The sequence below is a fragment of the Taudactylus pleione genome, unplaced genomic scaffold (assembly GCF_031769625.1).
Source record: "Taudactylus pleione unplaced genomic scaffold, aTauple2 ptg000121l, whole genome shotgun sequence".
Taxonomy (NCBI): Eukaryota; Metazoa; Chordata; class Amphibia; order Anura; family Myobatrachidae; genus Taudactylus; species Taudactylus pleione.
The window spans coordinates 4,932,501-4,952,809 of NW_028284523.1; the positions used below are offsets into that span (position 1 = coordinate 4,932,501).

General features: G+C 41.3%; 1 protein-coding gene across 3 annotated transcripts in view; it reads left to right on the forward strand.

The window, feature by feature from the left end:
• The window catches only part of NCOA3 (nuclear receptor coactivator 3), a 119,996-nt gene extending 109,308 nt beyond the window's left edge, over positions 1-10,688 (forward strand). For 2 of the 3 annotated variants that reach the window (XM_088472159.1, XM_088472160.1), the window contains 8 exons: positions 1,205-1,331; positions 1,502-1,673; positions 1,763-2,065; positions 2,676-2,780; positions 3,291-3,513; positions 4,461-4,626; positions 5,861-5,999; positions 7,445-10,688. In XM_088472159.1, coding sequence (XP_088328285.1) covers positions 1,205-1,331; positions 1,502-1,673; positions 1,763-2,065; positions 2,676-2,780; positions 3,291-3,513; positions 4,461-4,626; positions 5,861-5,999; positions 7,445-7,456 — 1,247 coding nt within the window. In that variant the 3' untranslated portion in view covers positions 7,457-10,688. The remainder of the gene's footprint in view (positions 1-1,204; positions 1,332-1,501; positions 1,674-1,762; positions 2,066-2,675; positions 2,781-3,290; positions 3,514-4,460; positions 4,627-5,860; positions 6,000-7,444) is intronic. The other variant, XM_088472161.1, reaches the window with a different exon arrangement.
• The last annotated feature ends 9,621 nt before the right edge of the window (positions 10,689-20,309 follow it).

A 20,309-nucleotide genomic window follows, 5' to 3' on the forward strand; every position in this document is an offset into this window, starting at 1 on the left:
TATTTACATGATAAATATTGCTGATTATAGGCTCTTCTCAGGCCTAAAGAAGCCTTAAGGGGCACATCCACTAGCAGATGGTGGAACAACAGTATGATTACAACATTGTAATTGTACAGTCATTCCTCATCCCCTGTAGTGCCTACACTGAGTGATATGTCGTTCAGTGCGGGCGCCCTCCCTCATCCCTGAACATGGTCAATCTATCGTTATCGGCAGATTAACCGGCATGTTCAAGCGATGATTGATGTCGGAAACGACCAGCAGGAGTGCCCATCGCTGGTCGTTTCTGACGACATAGTGCACGATTTCTGCCGATTAATGAACGATTGAACGATGACTATGTCATAATCGCTCATTAATATAGCCTAGTGGATGTGCGCCTTTAGGTCTGTGTTCATTGTGTTTCCAGGGCTGCCAGTCTGCTACACATGAGGCTGCCCACCATTCCACAACTCTTATATTTCTTCACTTCTAATGGGGCTATGAATGTCATTAGCAGGTTTTAGATATTGGTTTTTGATTTATTTTTAGTAGTTTAGGTAAATCGCAATGTGGATCACATTATAAAAACATTGATTCAAATCTAAAGCTCTCCGTCTTTGTGTCCCAAACCAATTACTGGTTTATAAAGTGTGGTAGGAAAATTCATCACGCTCTGTAGGTGAATCAATGCAAATAAAACAGAAAAGGTAGTGCGATATACATGTAATGTTTCATGAGATTGTTAAAAAGCTATGTAAATCCATTTTGAAATTGATAAACTGTTTTAAATGCATACCAGACCTCCTTTCTATAGAGCCATTCCATGCATATAATGGCTGACAATGGGGGACCACATGCTTAATTTGTGTATGTAATTAGATGTCATTTTTTTATAAGTTCAACATAAATATTAGGTTTCAGTGGAAAGTATTTTTGGATTTAAACGGTTTGTTTGCAAAAGTTGCTGCTTCTCAAACTCCCCTCATGACAGTCCAGGTATTAAGGCTATCCATGGTTGATAAATTGAAATGACTGAGTTACTAATTGTCACCTGTGCTGAAACATGGATATACTAAATACCTGGACTGTTAATGTGCCTTGAGGACCGAGTTAGAGAAGCACTGGCTTAAGTAATAAATCAAGAGGAACATGATATTGTACCATTGAATACTTACCGTAATACTTTATTTTCTCGCACTCACTGTAAATGTTTTACTAGGACCCAATGAAATGGCAATGGGAATGGGGTCCAATCCCTATGGACAACAGGCACCTTCTAACCCCACGGGATCTTGGCCAGACAGTATGATGTCAATGGATCAAAGACCTACTGGATCTCAGAACAGGTAGGGGCAGGTTTCACATAGCTGATCAGCAGAAGCAGCATAAAAAACAATGGGCTTTAATGCATGTCAATGCATGTACAGTCTATACAAATGTGTTAATGGAGGCCGCAAAACACCAAATTCAGTTTTCTTGAGTTAATTTCCACAATGGCTGTACTCCTGTATTGTAGACAGCTTGGTCGGAGTTCCTTAGATGATCTCCTTTGTCCTCCATCAACTGTGGAGGGACAGACGGATGAAATAGCTCTGCTGGACCAGCTCCATACACTCCTGAGCAGCACAGATCCCACAGGGCTGGAGGAGATAGATCGTGCACTGGGTATCCCTGAGCTGGTCAACCAGGTCAGTGTTATGATAATATAGTACATCACTCTCACTCTCTCATTAGTTGTATGGTAACATGAGTATTTGTTGTTGTTTTTTTTATCCAGGGTCAGGCTCTAGAATCCCAACCGGATACTTTCCAGCCACAAGATTCCCCGGTCCTGATCGATCAGAAGCCTCCTATGTATGGGCAACCCTACCCAGGACAGGGGTCTGCAATGCACACAGGTGGTTTCAGTACCATGCAGGGGCAGCATGCACAATTTAATTCTATGATGGGGCAGATTGGCCAGCAACAAGGCAACTTCCCGCTGCAAGGAATGCACCCGAGGGCCAATCTAATGAGACCCCGGACAAATATCCCCAAACAGCTGAGGATGCAACTACAGCAAAGGCTACAGAGTCAGCAGGTAAGAGCCCCTATCCCCTTGTAACAGTTTTTGATTATCTCCATCTACGTTTCCCCCATTGTTAGATAGTCCTTTACATCTCGGTGTGTAGAGTCCATTCACTCTCTTTCATTTATGTATTGCTTATACATTTCCTGGCACCTCATACCCAACACCCTTCACTTTACCGTGACCTTTTAGTAAAGAAATAGAACACTTTCTGAAATGACTGTGCCCCTTGTAATATTTTAAATGTGTTCCTCTATTTTTCCTTTATTATTTTCTGTAATGTATGGAAAGTTGTTAGAGCAAGAAATAGGTGTCATTTTAAATCAAGAAATTATTTTGCGCTAGAATGTTCCCTAGTAGGTTAGGATAGAATACACCACACCCTACACATGTAATAATGTACAAGGGGGGAGGATAGGATACGGAGGTGCCTCAGTTTGTGTACACTGCATAGCCTATTGTCTAATAATGTTACAACTGTGTCAGATGGCCACATATTGTGTGTTCATTACGTTAGCCCCAATAATAAGCTAGGTGGCGAGATCATGTAGAGAGTAATATTGTGATACAAGCTTGTGTAGTCATGTAGATATAATTATTCCCCCCCTCCCCCCACACACAGTTTTTGAACCAAAGTCGACAAGCACTTGAGATGAAGGTGGAGAGTATGAACGCAGGTGGAGCTGGGGTGATGCGGCCAGTGATGCAGACTCCAGTGGCCTCACAGGTAAGGATCTGGCTTTTAGTCGTTACTTACTGGCTCCTGTTCCTGCTATAATGCTCTTTGCTGTACAGTAATTTTACAATGCTCATACCTATAAATAATATATTTGAGAAGTCCTTGTGCATGCCTCCCCATATTAACAATTACTCAGACCTCAAAACTGGTGGGGCCTACCAAAAGTCAGTGTAGCCTAAAACAACGGTGTGTGTTGGTGCGGGTGTGATTATAGTGACAGTGTTGCTCTATTGCTGACAATGCCAGGTATAAAAGGGGTTGTGTATGCAGGAGAAGCAGATAATGGAACTGCCCCATTGCTTTCTCCTGACCTCAGATTTAATACTTTACGTCTCCTTTTTCTCATGGTACGAGCCTCGGACGCCATGTGGCGCCTTGTATAAATAAAAGTTGATGATGATAATTCTTAGCTTGTGTAATTGTACAGGAGAGAAGTATGAAATTGAATATGATAAAGTGTGTATGATTGGAACTATGCACTTGCACAATGTATTGCAGCAGGGATTTCTGAATGCTCAGATGGTTGCTCAGCGGAATCGGGAGCTGATCAGTCACCATATACGCCAACAGAGAATGGCAATGATCATCCAGCAGCAGGGACAGTCACAGGCGTTCAGCCCTCCCCCAAATGTGACGGCTTCGCCTAGTATGGAAAACCCACTTGGTGGTCCCCCCATGCCTCAAGCTCCTCCACAACAATTCTCATACCCACCTAACTATGGTAAGTCTGACGGCCCAAAACTAGGCTCTAGGGACATTGTAATATACAGGAACTTTTTTGGAACTTTAAGTTTAGTATAACAGCAACAATACCCAGTTGGAGTCTGCACTTCTAATACTGAGACTCCTTCCTACAGATGTGTTCTTCATCTTTGCTGCTGTCGCGCTAAAAAGCCCCTCTTGGCGCGCCATGTCCCATGAGACTTTGCTAGCTCCTGGCTTTATTTTGCGTCTTTATTTTTTTGCCAAAAAATGTGTTGTTGCTGTGTGTGACTTAAGCTTCCCATCCACTAGACGAGCTTAAAAGTCGTTTCAGTCTGTGATGAGCCTGCACTGAACGAGCAGTCGTTCAGTGCAGACTCATCAATCGTCTGCAAACCTGCTCAACCCATTATCGTCAGGTTGACCAGCTTTTTTGCACGATGATAGATGTCTTTTAATGACCAGCGGGCACACGCATTGCTGGTTGTTTTAGACATTTTAGTGAACGAACTTCAAACGATTAATGAACGATTGAACATTAACGACGTTGTTATCGTTCAGTTGCCTAGTGGATGGGCAGCATGAGTCTCTGAATCTGTATACGAAGTGCTACAATGTACCGGCCACAGCTTTTATAATTTCAAGTTCCGTTGTGGTTCATATACAGACTCAGGTGCACACAGATATAAAAGTGTTGCAATATCGCTTTAATCAGCACAGTCTGCTGGTGCGTCCTAGTCGCATCACATTGCAAATTTTCAGGAAAAAGAGACCCCTGACGCTAGCAGAGTAGAACGGGACCTGGCGGCTCACTCACGCCAGGCAAGACTCGCTGCATGACGTATTGAGGCTAGATGTATGAGGGCACATCTGTATGTATAGCCCAGACTTCATACAGTATTTTTCTATTACGATGCCATAAATATAAATTAAATCTAATATATGAATATTTGTTTTTTTTAATAGGAATCAGTCAGCAGGCTGACCCCACCTTTGGAAGGGTTTCAAGCCCCCCAAATGCTATGATGCCATCTCGAATGGCTCCTTCACAAAACCCTCACCCTCAGACCACACAAATGTACCAGTCACAGGACATAAAGGGGTGGCCATCAGGAAACATGGCGCGACCCAGGTAAGGTTCTTACTGCTCAACCTCAGATCTTTTGAAGCTTGCTTGGAGCAGACTCTTTCTATTTTAGAACAGATGAGGGCACTGGATATGAAGTCACTCTTCTCAATGCCTTTCCTCCTATGCTTCTAAAACGCAGTGTGACCACTTGTGCCAGACGCCACTGGTCTCCTCTAACAAACAACTCTGGGACATGCCTGTAGATACAAAGCAGACACTCAAGTCCCTTTCTAAAATAAACAAATCTTGTGGGCCTAGGTATTTCACAAGTAAACAATGTTTTGAAAATGCGAATGGCATAGTCAGCCCATTGGTACTAGTGCCACAAGGTGTCACATCAGGATGGCTTTAGTGGCACTCACGGAGTCAGTTCCTCTCCTACGATGTGTGCTGTGCTGCTCCTCGTGTATTGTATGTTCGTGCTCCACCACCTTCCGTTATAGAGGAGAGCTGTTTGGTATGCTAGACCCTCTCTAAGCCAGAGAACCCTTGTAAAGGAGGAGGCGTGGCCTAATCGCTGTAGGCGTGGCCACGCTCCCTTGGAAGAAAAAAAACACTTTTACAGCACCGCGTAGCGCGCTGGGGAGGGGGCGCTGTAAGCCCCCCAGCCCGTCGCTAAACAGGGAAGGGGGCGGGGCGTGATCAGTGTGGTCACTCCCCCCCCGTCCCCCCACAGCCATAGGAGACTGCTCCGGCTGCTGCAGCAGCTGCAAGCAGTCTCGCACTGCAGCCCAGCACAAGCTGTGTGCTTAGCTGCTGTGAGGGCGGGGGTGAGCGACGCCGGTCCTCTCTAGCAAGCCCAGGTCCGGGTAAACTGTACCCGCCCCCCCTTCTCTCTGTGTACACTGGATCTGTGATTCTCACAGTCAAACAATTGTACAAAGTTCTGAAGCATGTCTTTGTTCCTAGACTTTAAATTACCAATTTCATCTGGGCAAAGTAGCTTCTTAAAAGGAAGAACGGGAAAACCATTTATCTTTTTAATGCCCATCTTTGGCTATTGTAAATGTTTGTATGTGTTGCAATAGTGGTGGCACTCCAGAATCTTTTTTGGCTTGCAGTTTTAAGTGCCTGGTACCCAGAGAGAAAACCATTGACCACCCCTGGTCTAACAAATACATGCCCCCAAGCTCCCGGCTCTCTGTTTAAATTTTAGTGCAGAGCAGAACAGTGTTACAGGTTGTGCTGTAAATGGTGGTGTTCCAACAGCTGATGTTATCATTTTGTTTTGTTGCAGCTCTTTCCCGCAGCAGTATAACCACCAGGGCAACCCCGGTACATACAATATGATGCACATAAATAGTAATGGAAGCCACATGGGGCAAATGGCTATGAATGCCTTGCCTATGTCGGGGATGCCGATGGGACCTGACCAGGTGACTTAGAGCAATATGCAACTGTTCAGATTATTTATTCAATAACTTTTTACACTCACAAATGTACATAATGCATAATATCCTATGTAATGTGGAATATATTTGACTATTGCTATCGGCTTACAAATGACTTTTGCACTTTTAAGGGCTCATTTTGGTAAAATGTATGAAAATTAACTAGCATATGCTTTAGATGCAGTTTTTCCACAGTATTGTGTGAAAAATAATTTGTGCTGTCTACCTTTCAAATTTCCCATTTTAGAACATATAAGAGATCATCTAATTTTGAAAGCACTTTTCAGATGCATTAACATTAGATAGCTAGGAATGAACTATAAATTTCAATTTGGCAGCAGAATGCAACGGTCTCTTGGTTTGCTTTGATAAATTATTTGGTTAAGGTTGTACGGAGTTCTTTTGATATATATCTATGTCCGAGCAGATTGTATTAACACATCAACCGCCATAAGCTGGGCATCCACTATACAATTTTCTGTCAGATATCTGTCCAATCTGGCTGGTTGGAATGGAAACCTGATAATGTATAGGAGCAAATGACAGACGATCATATGGTTTTAAACGCTGAAAAAAGGACAAAAAAAATTGTTCAAATTGGTTAAATTTGTGTTTTAACCAATTTGAACAACCTTTTTTGGCTATTTTCCAGTGTGTTTGAGCAAATGGACGATTGTCATTTGCTCCCATACATTACCTGGTTTTCATTCCAACCAGCCTTAAACTGTATTTTGAATTGATTATTGGCGTCTTGGTTTTAATTTCTGTCATGTCAAGGTAGCCTAATCTTTTTTGATTACATTTAAAACACTAGCGCAACATCATTCTAGCGATCTTGGTTGGAATGAAAACCTGGTAATGTATGGGAGCAAATGACAATCGTCCATTTGCTCACAAACACTGGAAAATAGCCAAAAATGGTTGTTCGGACAAATTGGTTAAAACACAAATTTAACAAATTTGAACAATTTTTTTGTCCTTTTTTCAGTGTTTAAAACCATATGATCGATTGTCATTTGCTCCCATACATTACCAGGTTTCCATTCCAACCAGCCAGATTGGACAGATATCTGACAGAAAATTGTATAGTGGATGCCCAACTTTACTATCCATTCAAAAATTGAGCACTTTAGCAGGGAATGTCCACTCTGCATAATTATATAAAAATCTACTTTTTCTGGATACAGATGTGTTTTCCTAACAAATTTGTTTTAAACTCAGTTGAGCTATTACCGGTGTGACGTAGTGTAAAATACTGTAGTAGAGAACTAATTTAATAAACCATTAATTTAGTCAAAAGAGCTCATAAAAAGCAACTTTTAAAACAGTCATACTCTTGATTTTCAGGATTCGTCGAGACAAAATGGATAAAATGTAGCAACGCTAAAGTCAATTTTGTCTTGGTAATTGTTTGCTTGTTTTTCTGGCAGAAATATTGCTGACGTCACCCTATGTTCAGAATGAAAAACCTGCGTTTGAATTAGAGATGCACTATAGTGGAAACAGTTCTATCAAATATATATTTCTGCAGCAAGTTATGGCTTGCTTTGGCCTTACCAAGAGGTTTTATACTTCCAGACCCCGCGGAGGTCATCAGAATCAAAGGCCTGGACTTCTGGCAACAAAAGCAGCGGTTCTGATGGGCAATTCACAGGACAAAGCAATGGACAGTACTTATTGTAGTGCCCGCAGACACAAGATGTGAATTGGGTGGTAACATTTTCATATAGAAACTGGTCTGGCCGGTTATTTACTGAATTATGAAACTTTATTTCTTTATCCCAAAGCACCTGGAACATTTTTAGCCGAAACCGTCAGATTAAAGTCTGCTTGTTGTTTTGTTTTTTTGTTTTTTATTTGTGTTCAGAGTAGTATTCATACAAATCTTTGTGACCTTTTGGCTCTAGTACAGTTTAGAAGAAAGAATGTGTTGATTTTGGTGTGCAGTAGACTCGCACTTTATGACTGTTGAATTTACATTTTCATTGTCTAATATTGAGATTGCAATATTCTCCCCTTCCCTGCCGCCATGTATAAATAGCGCGACCAGGCATATTGCTTGTCAGCCCCCTCCCCTCCTTTCTATCGTGTAAACATTTTGTACATATATATCTTTAAAATACCTTATTATTGTATATGAATTTTTCTAGGTCAGTGTTTTTTGTTTTTTTTCACTGAGCTTCTAAAGCTGTATATTTAACCCTGTGACAGCCATGGGTTTAGAACTCCTCGTTTCTTTTTGGCCATGATATAACTATTGGAGGACAGTAAGGACTCCTTGATGTGCGTTGAAGAACTGGAGACGTTGCTGTCCTTTTGTGCTCCTGGGCGTAACTGAACTGCACAGGTTGTCTGAGAATGTTTGCGGTATAGAATGTACGATGGGGTCCCTAAAAGGGGAGAAATAAAATAATTTAAAAAAGTAAATAAAAATTCCCTGCATAGTTCATTAAATTTAGGGAAAAAGTAATGCAAATGTTCAGTCTGGCGTACGACTATAGCAATATTTATGTGTTTTTGTGTTTTCTGCTTCGTTACATAGTTGTGCATTTTGCCTATGTCCTCCAAAATTACATTTATTAGTTATATCCAAAATATTTCTTCCTATTTTGTTACAGACACACAATATTAGTGAGTTGTCTGTTGTTATAACCATTTAACAGCTTTTTAGAGAAGTACAGATACGACTCTTGTTAATCCAATAAGAAAAGTCCTGTTTATACGTGTGCTAGCTCGATGCAGACAGCTTGTGGTTCTGATCATGACAGGGCAGCAGAGCATGGGTTCTCTTACAGCAGAATGGAATAAGGTGTGATTTGGCAAAAGGGGCAGAATTTTAAGTAGCATTTTTATTTTAACACACAACCAAATTTTTCCAAAATGCACCCTATTACATTTGTCGTAAATGTCTTTAAAATATAATTTCAGATTTCCCCTTTTGTTGCGCCCTATGCTACATGTATTGATATTACTTCTCCAAGAAGCTCCCACTTACCTGCCCACAAACTGTTCCCTGTCCTGCTGAGGTGGAGGACATAATGCAGTGTTTCTATTAAAATGCCCTTATGATGCAAAGACGTTTGCTTATGTAGTTGTGGATGACACTACCACTCTCCTCTTAATGGATTAACTTGTATTTTCAGACTAGAGAAATTTAGCTCGCATCTATGCACTTTATTAATCCCAGCCAGTAGTGCATTAGAATTTATAGAAACCAAACTCGCCTAGGAAACCTGGTGCACAGGGAAGAATGTCCTGTGTCCTTTAGCAACCAATCAGACCATTGCTGTTTTGACTGTTGCTTTATAGAAAATGAAAGTGAACCCCTGTATGTTATGGCTTCCACCACCTCTTCCTGTGCACCAGATTCATGAGTAATAGAACAGGGCACAAACTTGCGTTACAGGTGCAATGATCTCTTGAAAGCCTTTTTTCCTTCCATAAGTTAAATTTTGCCATTCATTCATTGTATGGAATGCAGTGCCTCTCATGGAAAACATGCCACATATACACGTGACCCCATCAAACGTATAAATGTGAATGAAGACTTAATGCAGATGGCAATAAGTAAAAATAACATTAACTTAATTACATAATGTACAACATGGGGATCTCAGAAATAACTGGTGTCTATGAGCAGTGTGGAAATATATAATTATACAATAACCTCCTACACTGTCTGCATGTTCTTCCACCACGTAAGCACATACATACTTTCAGGTGCTATACATAGGGTATATGTAACAGAAAGTTACTGTTATAATTTACTCTAGGTGAGTTCAAGTACTGCTGCCCCCTGTTTGTGCTGGAAAACTAACATTCATTCAGCAATTGTGTAATTTGGAATTTGCAAATGTAGTTTGGCCAAGCATATAGCTATTGAATTGATGAAGTACACATTATTTTGATCTGTCTGGAAAATGGATAGTTCATTTTGCAGTGGTTGACATGTAGCACAAGTCGTCACGCTATGTGCCCGAGTGACTGCTATCCTTTCAGTACTTCGTTATGGTGCTGTTGGCCAAAATTCTCAATCCTGGAAGACTGCTGCTTACCTGCTGAAAATCCATTGTGGAATACATAATCTTCCAGGTTTCAGTACTGAAACATTCCTTGTCATCAGCCCACTCTCCCAAGGTTTATCCATTTACCCCAAATTTCTTCACTTGCAAACATATTTTTTCCTGCTCATAAATTTCTTTCAAATATAATTGGAATTGATGCTAGTTTTGTGACATTCTGCTGTCATTTTATCTGTTTTAAGCAATTCTGTGTGAAGCGTACGTAGTCTTCCTTTACTGAATTCCATTCACGTTTTGTAAAATCTTCTTAAGTGCTTTATGTGGCACATTTCTGTGGATATTTTTGTTGAATTCTTCTCCCACCTGGTATTTGTCTGGGGGAGCATTTGTCTATCGAGCAATAATCTCTGCGTTCCTCCCGTGCCTTCCCTGCAGACCCTGTTTGTACCACAAGAGCGGCCGCCGGGGTCATTGTGCCTCTGGCGAGGAAACTTTGTCTTTACAGAATTGCTAACTGTAGAGGTAACTTTGTGCCAGTCAAGATGTCTTCAGAAACGTATGTGCAACACAAGAATGAGCTTGTTTATTATATGTAATATTCTGTAAAATTGTATATTTTACATTGGTGTGAAATAAAAGGCTTAGTGTCTGATTTTCAGTCTAACTTTTTTTTTTTTTTTTGTAAGACCTTTTGATGTCAGCTGCTGATTTAAAAAGGGGGTTCGTGATTTTGTGTAATTAGGGATATTCTGTACTGCAGCTTTAGCTCCTGTTTGTCTCAAATATTACTAAAAAAGAAAAAACTATTTTCTGATTGTTTCCTTATATTTATCGTTTAATAGTGCTATAAGAATGTATAGCTGAAAGGCAGTGTCAGGAAAAAATATAATAGCTTCAGAAATCACGTCTATTATTGTGTTTTATTGCTGTGAATTTTAGCTACATAAAATGCTGAATGTGTATGCAGATACTGCTCGACATTTTTTTTTATTTAATATATGCTAAAGTAGTCCTTTTAATAAAAGCATTTTCAGCGAGAAATCACTTGCTTATTTTCTTATAGTAATGGGCTTCTTAAATGATGCCCCCTCATAAAGTTTAACCTAAGGAAATTAATATTTAAGATCAAATACACAAGTAGTGGTTAAAAAAAAAAACTGTCAGAAAAGTTTCCCTTGAAATTAAAATAAATAATTTTGAATTTAGTCTGAAGGCATGTGTAGTTTTTTTTTTTTTTTTTTTTTTTTGTGAAAATCTAATATTTTTTTTTAAATAAAATTTAAGCTTTATAAAACTGCTTTTTTTAACCTTTCTGTATTCATCAGAGCAAAAACATAGTACATCACTTCTCAAAAGATAGATAAAAGTAAATTAATTCAAAATTTTCATTTTATAAACATAATAAAATGCGACTGCAATTAGATCATTGATTATCACAATAAATACACAACTTTTGTGAATTCAGCCATAATGTTTACATGATCTTTCAGCTGATACGGAATCATTTCTATCTCTTATGTATAAATGATTTTTTTATTAAGTAGATTGTGAACCATGCACCTCCCAAATGTGCATCTCTCAAAGCAATGTAATGTAGAACATGGTTTAAGTTGTGTTCTTCTAGAAGTGATTTGTGACAATGATGACAAACCACAGAGAAGATAGATCTGAACTCATTTCTTTAATATATATATATATATATAAATATATATATATATATATAAGAAATTTTTAGGGTTAGAGGTCTCATTTATCTGCTTCCCACAGGTGTAAAGAATTCTGAATGAATATTCTGGTCAGGAGTACTTGTTAATAAATTAATTAGCAGCTGCTTTAATGTGCACATCCAGATGTGAAGTTTTCCAGGGAACATTATATAGCTGTGCTGGTGTGATGTACATAATGTGATCTTATACGCATTCAGTACAATTCTGCGGTGCTTATTTTATATGTAACAATGAAGGGGATTGGCTGTAATGGAAACAATCTGTGCACAAGCAATTTACAAGGGAGTTTGATGAAAATAAGATGTGTTCTTCCAGTCTTTAGAGCTAGACAAATCTTTGAGTGTGTGAAAATGTAAATGTGCTAATTTTTGTGTTACATTTCTCATGTGTGCGATTTACATGTTGCAGCTGTTTGTGTCACAGCCCTGAGGCGGCAGGTACAGGACAAGTCTCAGCCTACAATATAGACCATTTACAGGACATCGGCTGAGACTTGTATTACAACAGTACAAATTAACAAAACTGCTATTCTCAATGTTCCCTCATTGTTAATATTAATGTAAATAAAGGTTTCTATTTAAACATGGTCTTGTCACTGTATCATTTATTAGTTTGCCAGTGTCACATAGAGAAAGTGAAGAATATCAACATTCCATTGTAGGCAAGATTACTCTTCAGAGAAGCAGACAAGACTCTGAAAGGACACATTTCCACAATACAACACCAGCACGATGTGGTAACGGGTTTGGTATGGGAGACCGGCAGTCGGGATGTCTGCTGTCAAAAGACCGACCGAATGCGACAGGAGTTAGGTAAGTATGTTAACCCTTCCCACTTCACCCCCTAACCCTCCTTTCCTGCACCCGAACCCCACCCCCCCACCCCTTACTGCCTAAACATAACATCCCCCTTAGTGCCTATCCCCACCGGTGGTGCCTAACCCTAACCTCCCCGTGGTGCCTAATCCTAACCCTACTCCTCCGTGGCTAACAGCCACCCCGGCCCTCATGTACTTATGATCGGGATTCCAGTGCCGGTTTTCTGGCCGCGGTTCATTATTCCGGCGCCGGGATTTCGGCAGCCGGCATCACGATGGTAGGTTTATTAACTACATCCTGTGGTAACAACTATAGGTCACACAATTTCCTCACATAGAATGAGCCAATCAAATCATAATGTAAGTAAATAAATTGAGATATATTTAAAGAAATAACTGAAAGTGGCCCAATCAAGGTCTCTAAAGAATGGAACAGATTATCAAAAGCTAACTTTGGAAAACAATCCCACAATGTCCATAATTTATTACAAGCATAATAGTTAAAATAACGAAACAAAAAGTTGTAGTGAATCATTCTAGCTCACAGGTTCTCCAACTCTGGCCCTGATTCAGAGCCGGACGCTCTGACAGAGTGCTCGCTCTGAATCAGGGCCGTCCCACCTAGTTTTTGGAGCGGCCTCCTGGCCGCTTGCATAGCTGTGGGTGACCACCCACAGCTATAGCGAGCGGCCAAAATGATGGTCGCGATGGTCAAGAACATCGCAACTATCGGGCTTGCGACGAGACCCTTGCGGTAGGGTCTCGCTGCCGCAAGCCCTGGTGTGCTTTTGGCTCTGAGCCACTAGTGATGTCAGGGGGGCCGGCCCCAGACGGTAGGTGTTCCCATGGGAACGCCTCCGTGTGGGCAGCCATGCCCCTGGCACGCCTACCAAAGGGGGCGTGCTGTCAATCACCATCGACAGCACGCCCCCTTTGGTGCAAGACCCATAACGACGGCTTGGCCGTCGTTATTCAGGTCTCGCGCATGCACACGACGGAGCTGCCTCCGTCGTGCGCATGCGCACTTGGGCAACATCGAACCGCTTGCGAGCGCGTCTGAATCAGGCACTCTGTCCTCAGGACCCCAAACAGTGCATGTTTTCCAGGTCTCCACACTGAATCAAGTGAAATAATTCGCTCCACCTGTGGACCTTTTATAATGTGTCATTGAGTAATGATTACACCTGTGCACCTGCTGGGTGACCTGCAAAACGTGAACTGTGTGGGGTCCTGAGGACCGAGTTTGAGAACCACTGTTCTAGCTGGACGAGTGGAATCACAGCAAATAACAGTTAATGTTTGCGCGATTGTTTGAAAATTTCTCCCAAATACTGATATAAAGCCCTTGATAGTGTTGGGATTCGAAAAAAGCTATATGCATAGCATATGCGTATTTGTCATACATGGTTTTGGAAGGTCATTTGTTCTTTTGTTGATTGTGTCCACCAAGCTGGAATTGGTATGTATGCCCTCCCAGATCCAGTGTGAAAAGGTAGGAAACCTTTGCAGTCCTGGAAGTCGGGATCACCTAACAGGATTATATATTAATGTTATTATACTGTAGGTGTCTAATAGCTGCTGCTAAAAGACCGTGATGATTAACCAGAGACAAACTATTATTAATACCAAAATAGCCGTTAAAAGTAAACGTTTAACTTTTGGACAGGAAAATTTGTGCAAAGTGTTGCAATTTATTATTAACCTTAATTAAAGAGAGATTAAGTACAACGGAACTTGGTGTATTGTATACAGATAAGTCAGTCTCACACAGATATACAAGTGTCTCATGAAATTAAACTGCTTCACGACACTATACTGATTATCGCATCTGATTGTGACCAAGACCCATTTTCGAGCCAACAAGATGCTCTGCACAAGCCGAGTTGCATGGGACGTGGTGCGCTGAGAAGGGCTGTTTAATGTGACTGCAGCAATAGTGTATAAGGACACATCTATATGTACTTTATACATGTTATCTTTCTAATCCTTTTACATTGTATAAACCTTAGCTATGTAACCTGTGGATTGGCAGCTGCTGTTGCACTACAAGTCCCAACATGCCCCGACAGACTTGAAGTAGAGATTCTCCACAACCTGTCCCACGTTGCCCAATTATACCCTGCACTAAATTTAGACTTAAGTGCTTAAATGCCTTTCTTGCCCATACCATCTGCAGTAAAAGAAAAATTGGCCTTGTATTGTAACATGTATGGTCACAATTGTATGTTGTCAAAATCAGCAGGATCATTATTGGGCACAGTCATATACTTAGACTATAAGACCATTTAGGCTGGGTCGTCTTTACAGCCTTGTTCAAGTAATATGTAATGTGTTTATACTAAGATGTTTTCAATGTACAGTGATGTGTAATAATAAAGCCTAATCATCATCCTACTGTAAGTGGGTTCAGCAGGTGGGGCCAGTCGGCTTGTGCATCACTCTTACAACTACGTTGTCAGATCCTAATCACAGTAGAAATTAATAGAACACACGTTTGGCGATCCAACGTGCATTTGAACTGGACATTTAAAGTATAGTCTGCCGCTTGTATGGAGAACCAGCATTAGCTCATGAGCGGTAGATAGTATATAGTTTAGTGCTAATTCTGCAGTGAGCATGACCAAGATAAACTATAAAGTAAATGTTCTCCATCTTTATAAATGGGACAATTACACACTGACCACAAATATGCAATCATTTTTTATGTAGCATGTTCATTTATTATGAGGATTGTACAGTATAAGAGCTTACTGCGGCCCCTCTGCTATAGTTTGTGATAATGAGTAATTTGACAAGTTCTGCAAAGCTTAATTTTTCAGATCTTGGCCCGGTAGTTAACGCCATCAGCCCATTGGTTCCCTCTTCACCATGTACTTGTACACATGCCGCAATGTACTAGAAGCAAAGTGAAAGCCGAGATGGCCTCTTATCAGAAACTGTGTCCAAGCAAGAAATATTTAATACATTCAATACTAAAATAATTTGTTAATGCTGTAATGTGCGGCAATTAGAAGTGATATGTAACTGAAGAAACTTCACAGCAGGGGACTACGACTGGGGGCTGTATATAAGGGGGACCACTACTGCGGGGGTCTTTAATAAATCATGCTGGCTGTATTTATTTGCCTGCTACATTCATGTGTTTTAGTATATTTACTAAAGTGAGAGTTTTAGAAAGTGGAGATGTTGCCCATAGCAACCAATCAGATTCTACTTAACTAGCACCTTCTAGAAGATAATAGCTAGAATCTGATTGGTTGCTATGGGCAACGTCTAAAAACTCTCACACCCCTGGGTGTGATTTTGCTCACTTTGTATTTCTTGCCGATTTTGTGACGGGTTGCTCTGATTGGGTGGATGACATTAATGGACTGCAATTTTTAAATAGTACCACAGATTCTCAATTGGTTTGAGATCTGGGGCCAAATGTAATAGTGTGAGAGTTTAGCAGTAAACTCTCACACTTTTTAAATTCGCCCAATGTAACAGAGTCCGATAACATGCAGACTCAAAAAACACTTAAGATTTAAATTCTCATCCAGATGTTTTCCCATTTTGAAGATATATCTCAACTAATGTGAGAATTTACTGATAAACTGTAACATTTTCTAAACTCTCACCCTATTACATTTGGCCCCTGGACTTTGGCCATTATAGAACATTCACCTTTTTGTTGTTCCACTACACCAGTGTTGCTTTTGCCTTTTGCTTGGGATCATTGTCGTCCTGAAATATTAACTTTCTCCTAAGAAGACTGAAGCAGCTTGTCTTGCAATATCTCTGTGTTTTGCACTATCCATTGGTCCTGCAATTATAACAAGATGCCCAGTCCCTGTTGTGAAAAAGCATCCACACAACATGATCTGCCACCCCCATACCTCACTGTTGGGTGGTTTCTTACTTGGGAAAAGCTCCATATTGGTCTCATTTGACTGAAAAAAAAAACCCACAGGCCAGTTGCATGCAGAGATCTTGATATGGATGACTGCTGCTCCTCCACTCCAGTTTCAGCCATTGAACTTGTAGTTCCTTCAAAGTGAAAGATTGCTTCTCTGTGGTTTCCCTCACAAGTCTCCTCCTTGCTCTGATGCTGAGTTTTGAGGCACAGTCTTATCTGGGCAGTGCCTGGGTAATATGAACCATCTTCCATTTTCTCACCATTGATCCAACAGTGCTCACTGGGATTTCCAAGGACTTGGATGTTTTAGTAGTTTTTCTTATCTTACACATGTCTATAACTTTAAGTATCTTAGTGATCCCCCCCCTTCCCCCCCATGGCTAACGCTAAGGGCACCCCGGTCTTACCTTTTTCGGGCTGGCGTACAAATTTAAGATAGGTGTCGGTATTTCAACGCCTATCTTAAGTCCCTTGTCAGGATTCAGTTATCCGTATTGAGACCAGTGGCATCACGCCCGCTGGTCTTATAACTGCATCCCGTCCCCTGCCCATGTGGCATCTGGAACCGGGAAGCTACACCTGGCCTGTCCTAATGATGTGCAGGACAGTTCTCCAGTGAAGCTTCAAGGTGCTGTTCCAGACACCTTGCAGCCCAAATACTGGTGTGGAGTTATGGTGCCCTCATGAGTGGCAGCATTGCTCTCGCACCCCTAGTTATGGCCCTGCTCTTACCAGATCAAGGAGGAAGGGGCCACAAAAACATCTGCCATTTTGCAGCATGCTACAATTTCTCTGATTTTCATGTGCATCATCAGCTCTATATACAATACATATATATATATATATATATATATATTTCTACACAAAATGAGTTCTGTTATAAGTTAACTGTATACTTTAACTGTAAAATAAAGGTTTTCAGAACTGCTCCTGTAGGTGGTGCTGTTTATCCTGCAATACAATAAATAAAATACCTGTAATAAAACTTCTACAGAGGTAGAAGTAATGTATTGTTTTAACTAAAGGGAAAAATAGCGCTATATGATTCATATAAAATAATGGTGTGTTTCTCAGTATTTAATATGATTTAATCTTTATCAATTTTAATATAATTTTACCTATAATCATTTAGTTATAATTATGGCAGGGCTGTAATGATGAGCGTAAGACCTGGACTGCTGCACAGGACACGCACTCGAGCGGGTACAACCACTGCCTGCTATTTTCTCTAGCCCACTGGTTCTCAAACTCTGGCTCCTGGAAATGATCAAAGCATGATGGGAAAAAAAGAAAACAAGAAGTATTACAACCACAGTTGTACATTGTACTGGTAGTTCATTATAATGGTGTCTCCTCATTGACGGTGGTGTGTAAAAAAACTATTGAAACATAAACTAGTTAAAAGTGTAGAATTAAGAGGAGTTGGGGTATGGTGGGGCAAAAGTTGAACAAACAAATCCATGATAGTGTTTTGCTGTGGGACCTGTGAATATTACAAATATATATTTAGGATCATGGTAAAAGAGCTCAGTATAAACATGTTAAGAGAGTAATAAAAGTGGGTGATGCCAAAATACAGTGCACAAGTATATGTCAATATCAACGATACATCATCATCACTATATCCAGACAGACATCAGTACAGTGCTTTAATTGTTATGCTAAGATTAGTTCAATAAGGTATAAACAAAGACACGTCAGAGGATTTGTCCTAAATGTTCTCAAAATTAGGGTGGAAAGTACAGTAGGGTGTCCACAAGTTTCTGTATTGATATCATAGGCAAACGCGGAGGCTTAAGCTGGCCACACATCTACAGATTATCTGTCCAACCAGCCAACTAGTTGATTGGTTGGAATGAAAATCTGGTAAGGTATGAAAGCAAAAGACAATCAGCAATTTGCTCCCAAACGCCAGAAAATGGACAAAAACTGTTGCTTGAACAAATTGTTTAGATCAAACATTTAACAAACTTCTCTGAACGACCATTTTCATCTGTTTTCTGGCATTTAGGAGCAAATTGCTGATCATCAGTTACTCCCATACGTTACCAGATTTTCATTCCAACCAATCAACAAGTTGGCTGGTTGGATGTAAGTTGGTCTAGTGTGTGGCCAGCTTTACAGTTGCTGTGTGAATACCGTATATACTCGAGTATAAGCCGAGGTACCTACTTTTACTCCAAAAAACTGGGAAAACTTATTGACTCGAGTATAAGCCTAGTGTGGGAAATGGCAGCAGCTGGTTGTGCCACCAGTAGTAATTCCCCCTGGTTGTGCCCCCAGTAGTAATCCCTCCTGGTAGTGGACCCAGTGGTAATCCCCCCTTTCAGTGCCCCCTGTAGTAATCCCCCCCTGGTAGTACCCCCAGTGGCAATCCCCCCTTTTAGTGCCCCCTGTAGTAATCCCCCCCTGTAGTAATCCTTGCCTGGTAGTTCCCCCAGTGGTAATCCCCCCTTTTAGTGCCCCCTGTAGTAATTGCCCCCTGGTAGTGTCCCCTGTAGTAATCGCCCCCTGGTAGTGCCCCCTGTAGTAACGACGTGTCTCCCATTACCCACTGCGGGAGCCCATGAGCAGCAGCAGCCGATGAGAGTCTGACAGACTCTCAGCGGCTGCTGATTACAGCAAACACACAGCTGCCGGCTCTGGCGGCTGTGTGTTTATGCTGTGTAGCGCTGACCGAACTCCGTCCGGTCAGCGCTACACTTCACTCGAGTATAAGCCGAGGGGGTACTTTTTCAGTACAAAAAATGTGCTGAAAAACTCGGCTTATACTCGAGTAATAATGTTATTTCTAACTTCTGTAGCATCTTCCTACAGGAACAGCCGTGATAATGGCTGAAACAGTGTTAATGAGAATGTAGTGTGCCCCCTGACTGAGGGAAAGATTAGCTGGTAAATGTCATCAGCTGCTAATCTTGTGGTGGTCTGAATATGAAACAAACATGAAGACTTATCTTAACCTCACTCTTACAAATGCAGTAATATACAAATAATTAGCGGAACGTTTATGGCTGGTTGATTTTGACAGCGACTCCAGTCTTGAAGCTGTCATCCTAGAAGTAGTCTTCATGTGTAGCAACTGCTTTAGGACACTATTTATCAAAATCCTCAATTTATTTGCAGTATTAAAGCAATATTAACGATGATTATCGCAAATTTATCACACTGATATATCAACATCTGCACACTAGGACATAGCCAAGGGCGTATCTACCCATTGGCCAGGATGGCACTCGCCAGGGGCACTGACCAAAGGGGGGGCGCCGTTCGCCAGCAGCCAAGGAGTGGACTACCCCCACTAGTCCCCCGGCCCCACAAGTGTAGGGCAGACTGCAGTGAGAGCGGTCTGCCCTACACAGTTTACAAACACAGCCACCAGCGGTGGCTGTGTGTTATAACAGCCAGCCAATGAGAGTCAGAGAGACTCTCATTGGCTGCTGCGTCGTCCACGGAGGGAGCCGGCTGGAGCTCACTCACAAGCTCAGTCTTCTGGCTCCCTCCGCAGTGGGTGATGGGAGAGACGTCATGACGTCTTTCCCCAATGTGCAAGAGAAGAGCCAGGATTTGGAGCGGACAGTGGCGAAGGCGTCAGGAGCGGGGATCAGGTAAGTTGTGTTTTGTTTTAGTTTTTTCGTGTGTGTGTGTGTGTAAGCCTGGCACTGTATAGGGGGGACTACTACTTGGGGCATTGAATAAGGGGGACTATTACTGGGGATACTGTATAGGGAGGACTACTACTGGGGGCAATGCAGCATAGGGGGGGACTACTACTGGGGAAAATGCAGCATATGGGGGACTATTGGGGGCACTGTATAGGGAGGACTACTACTG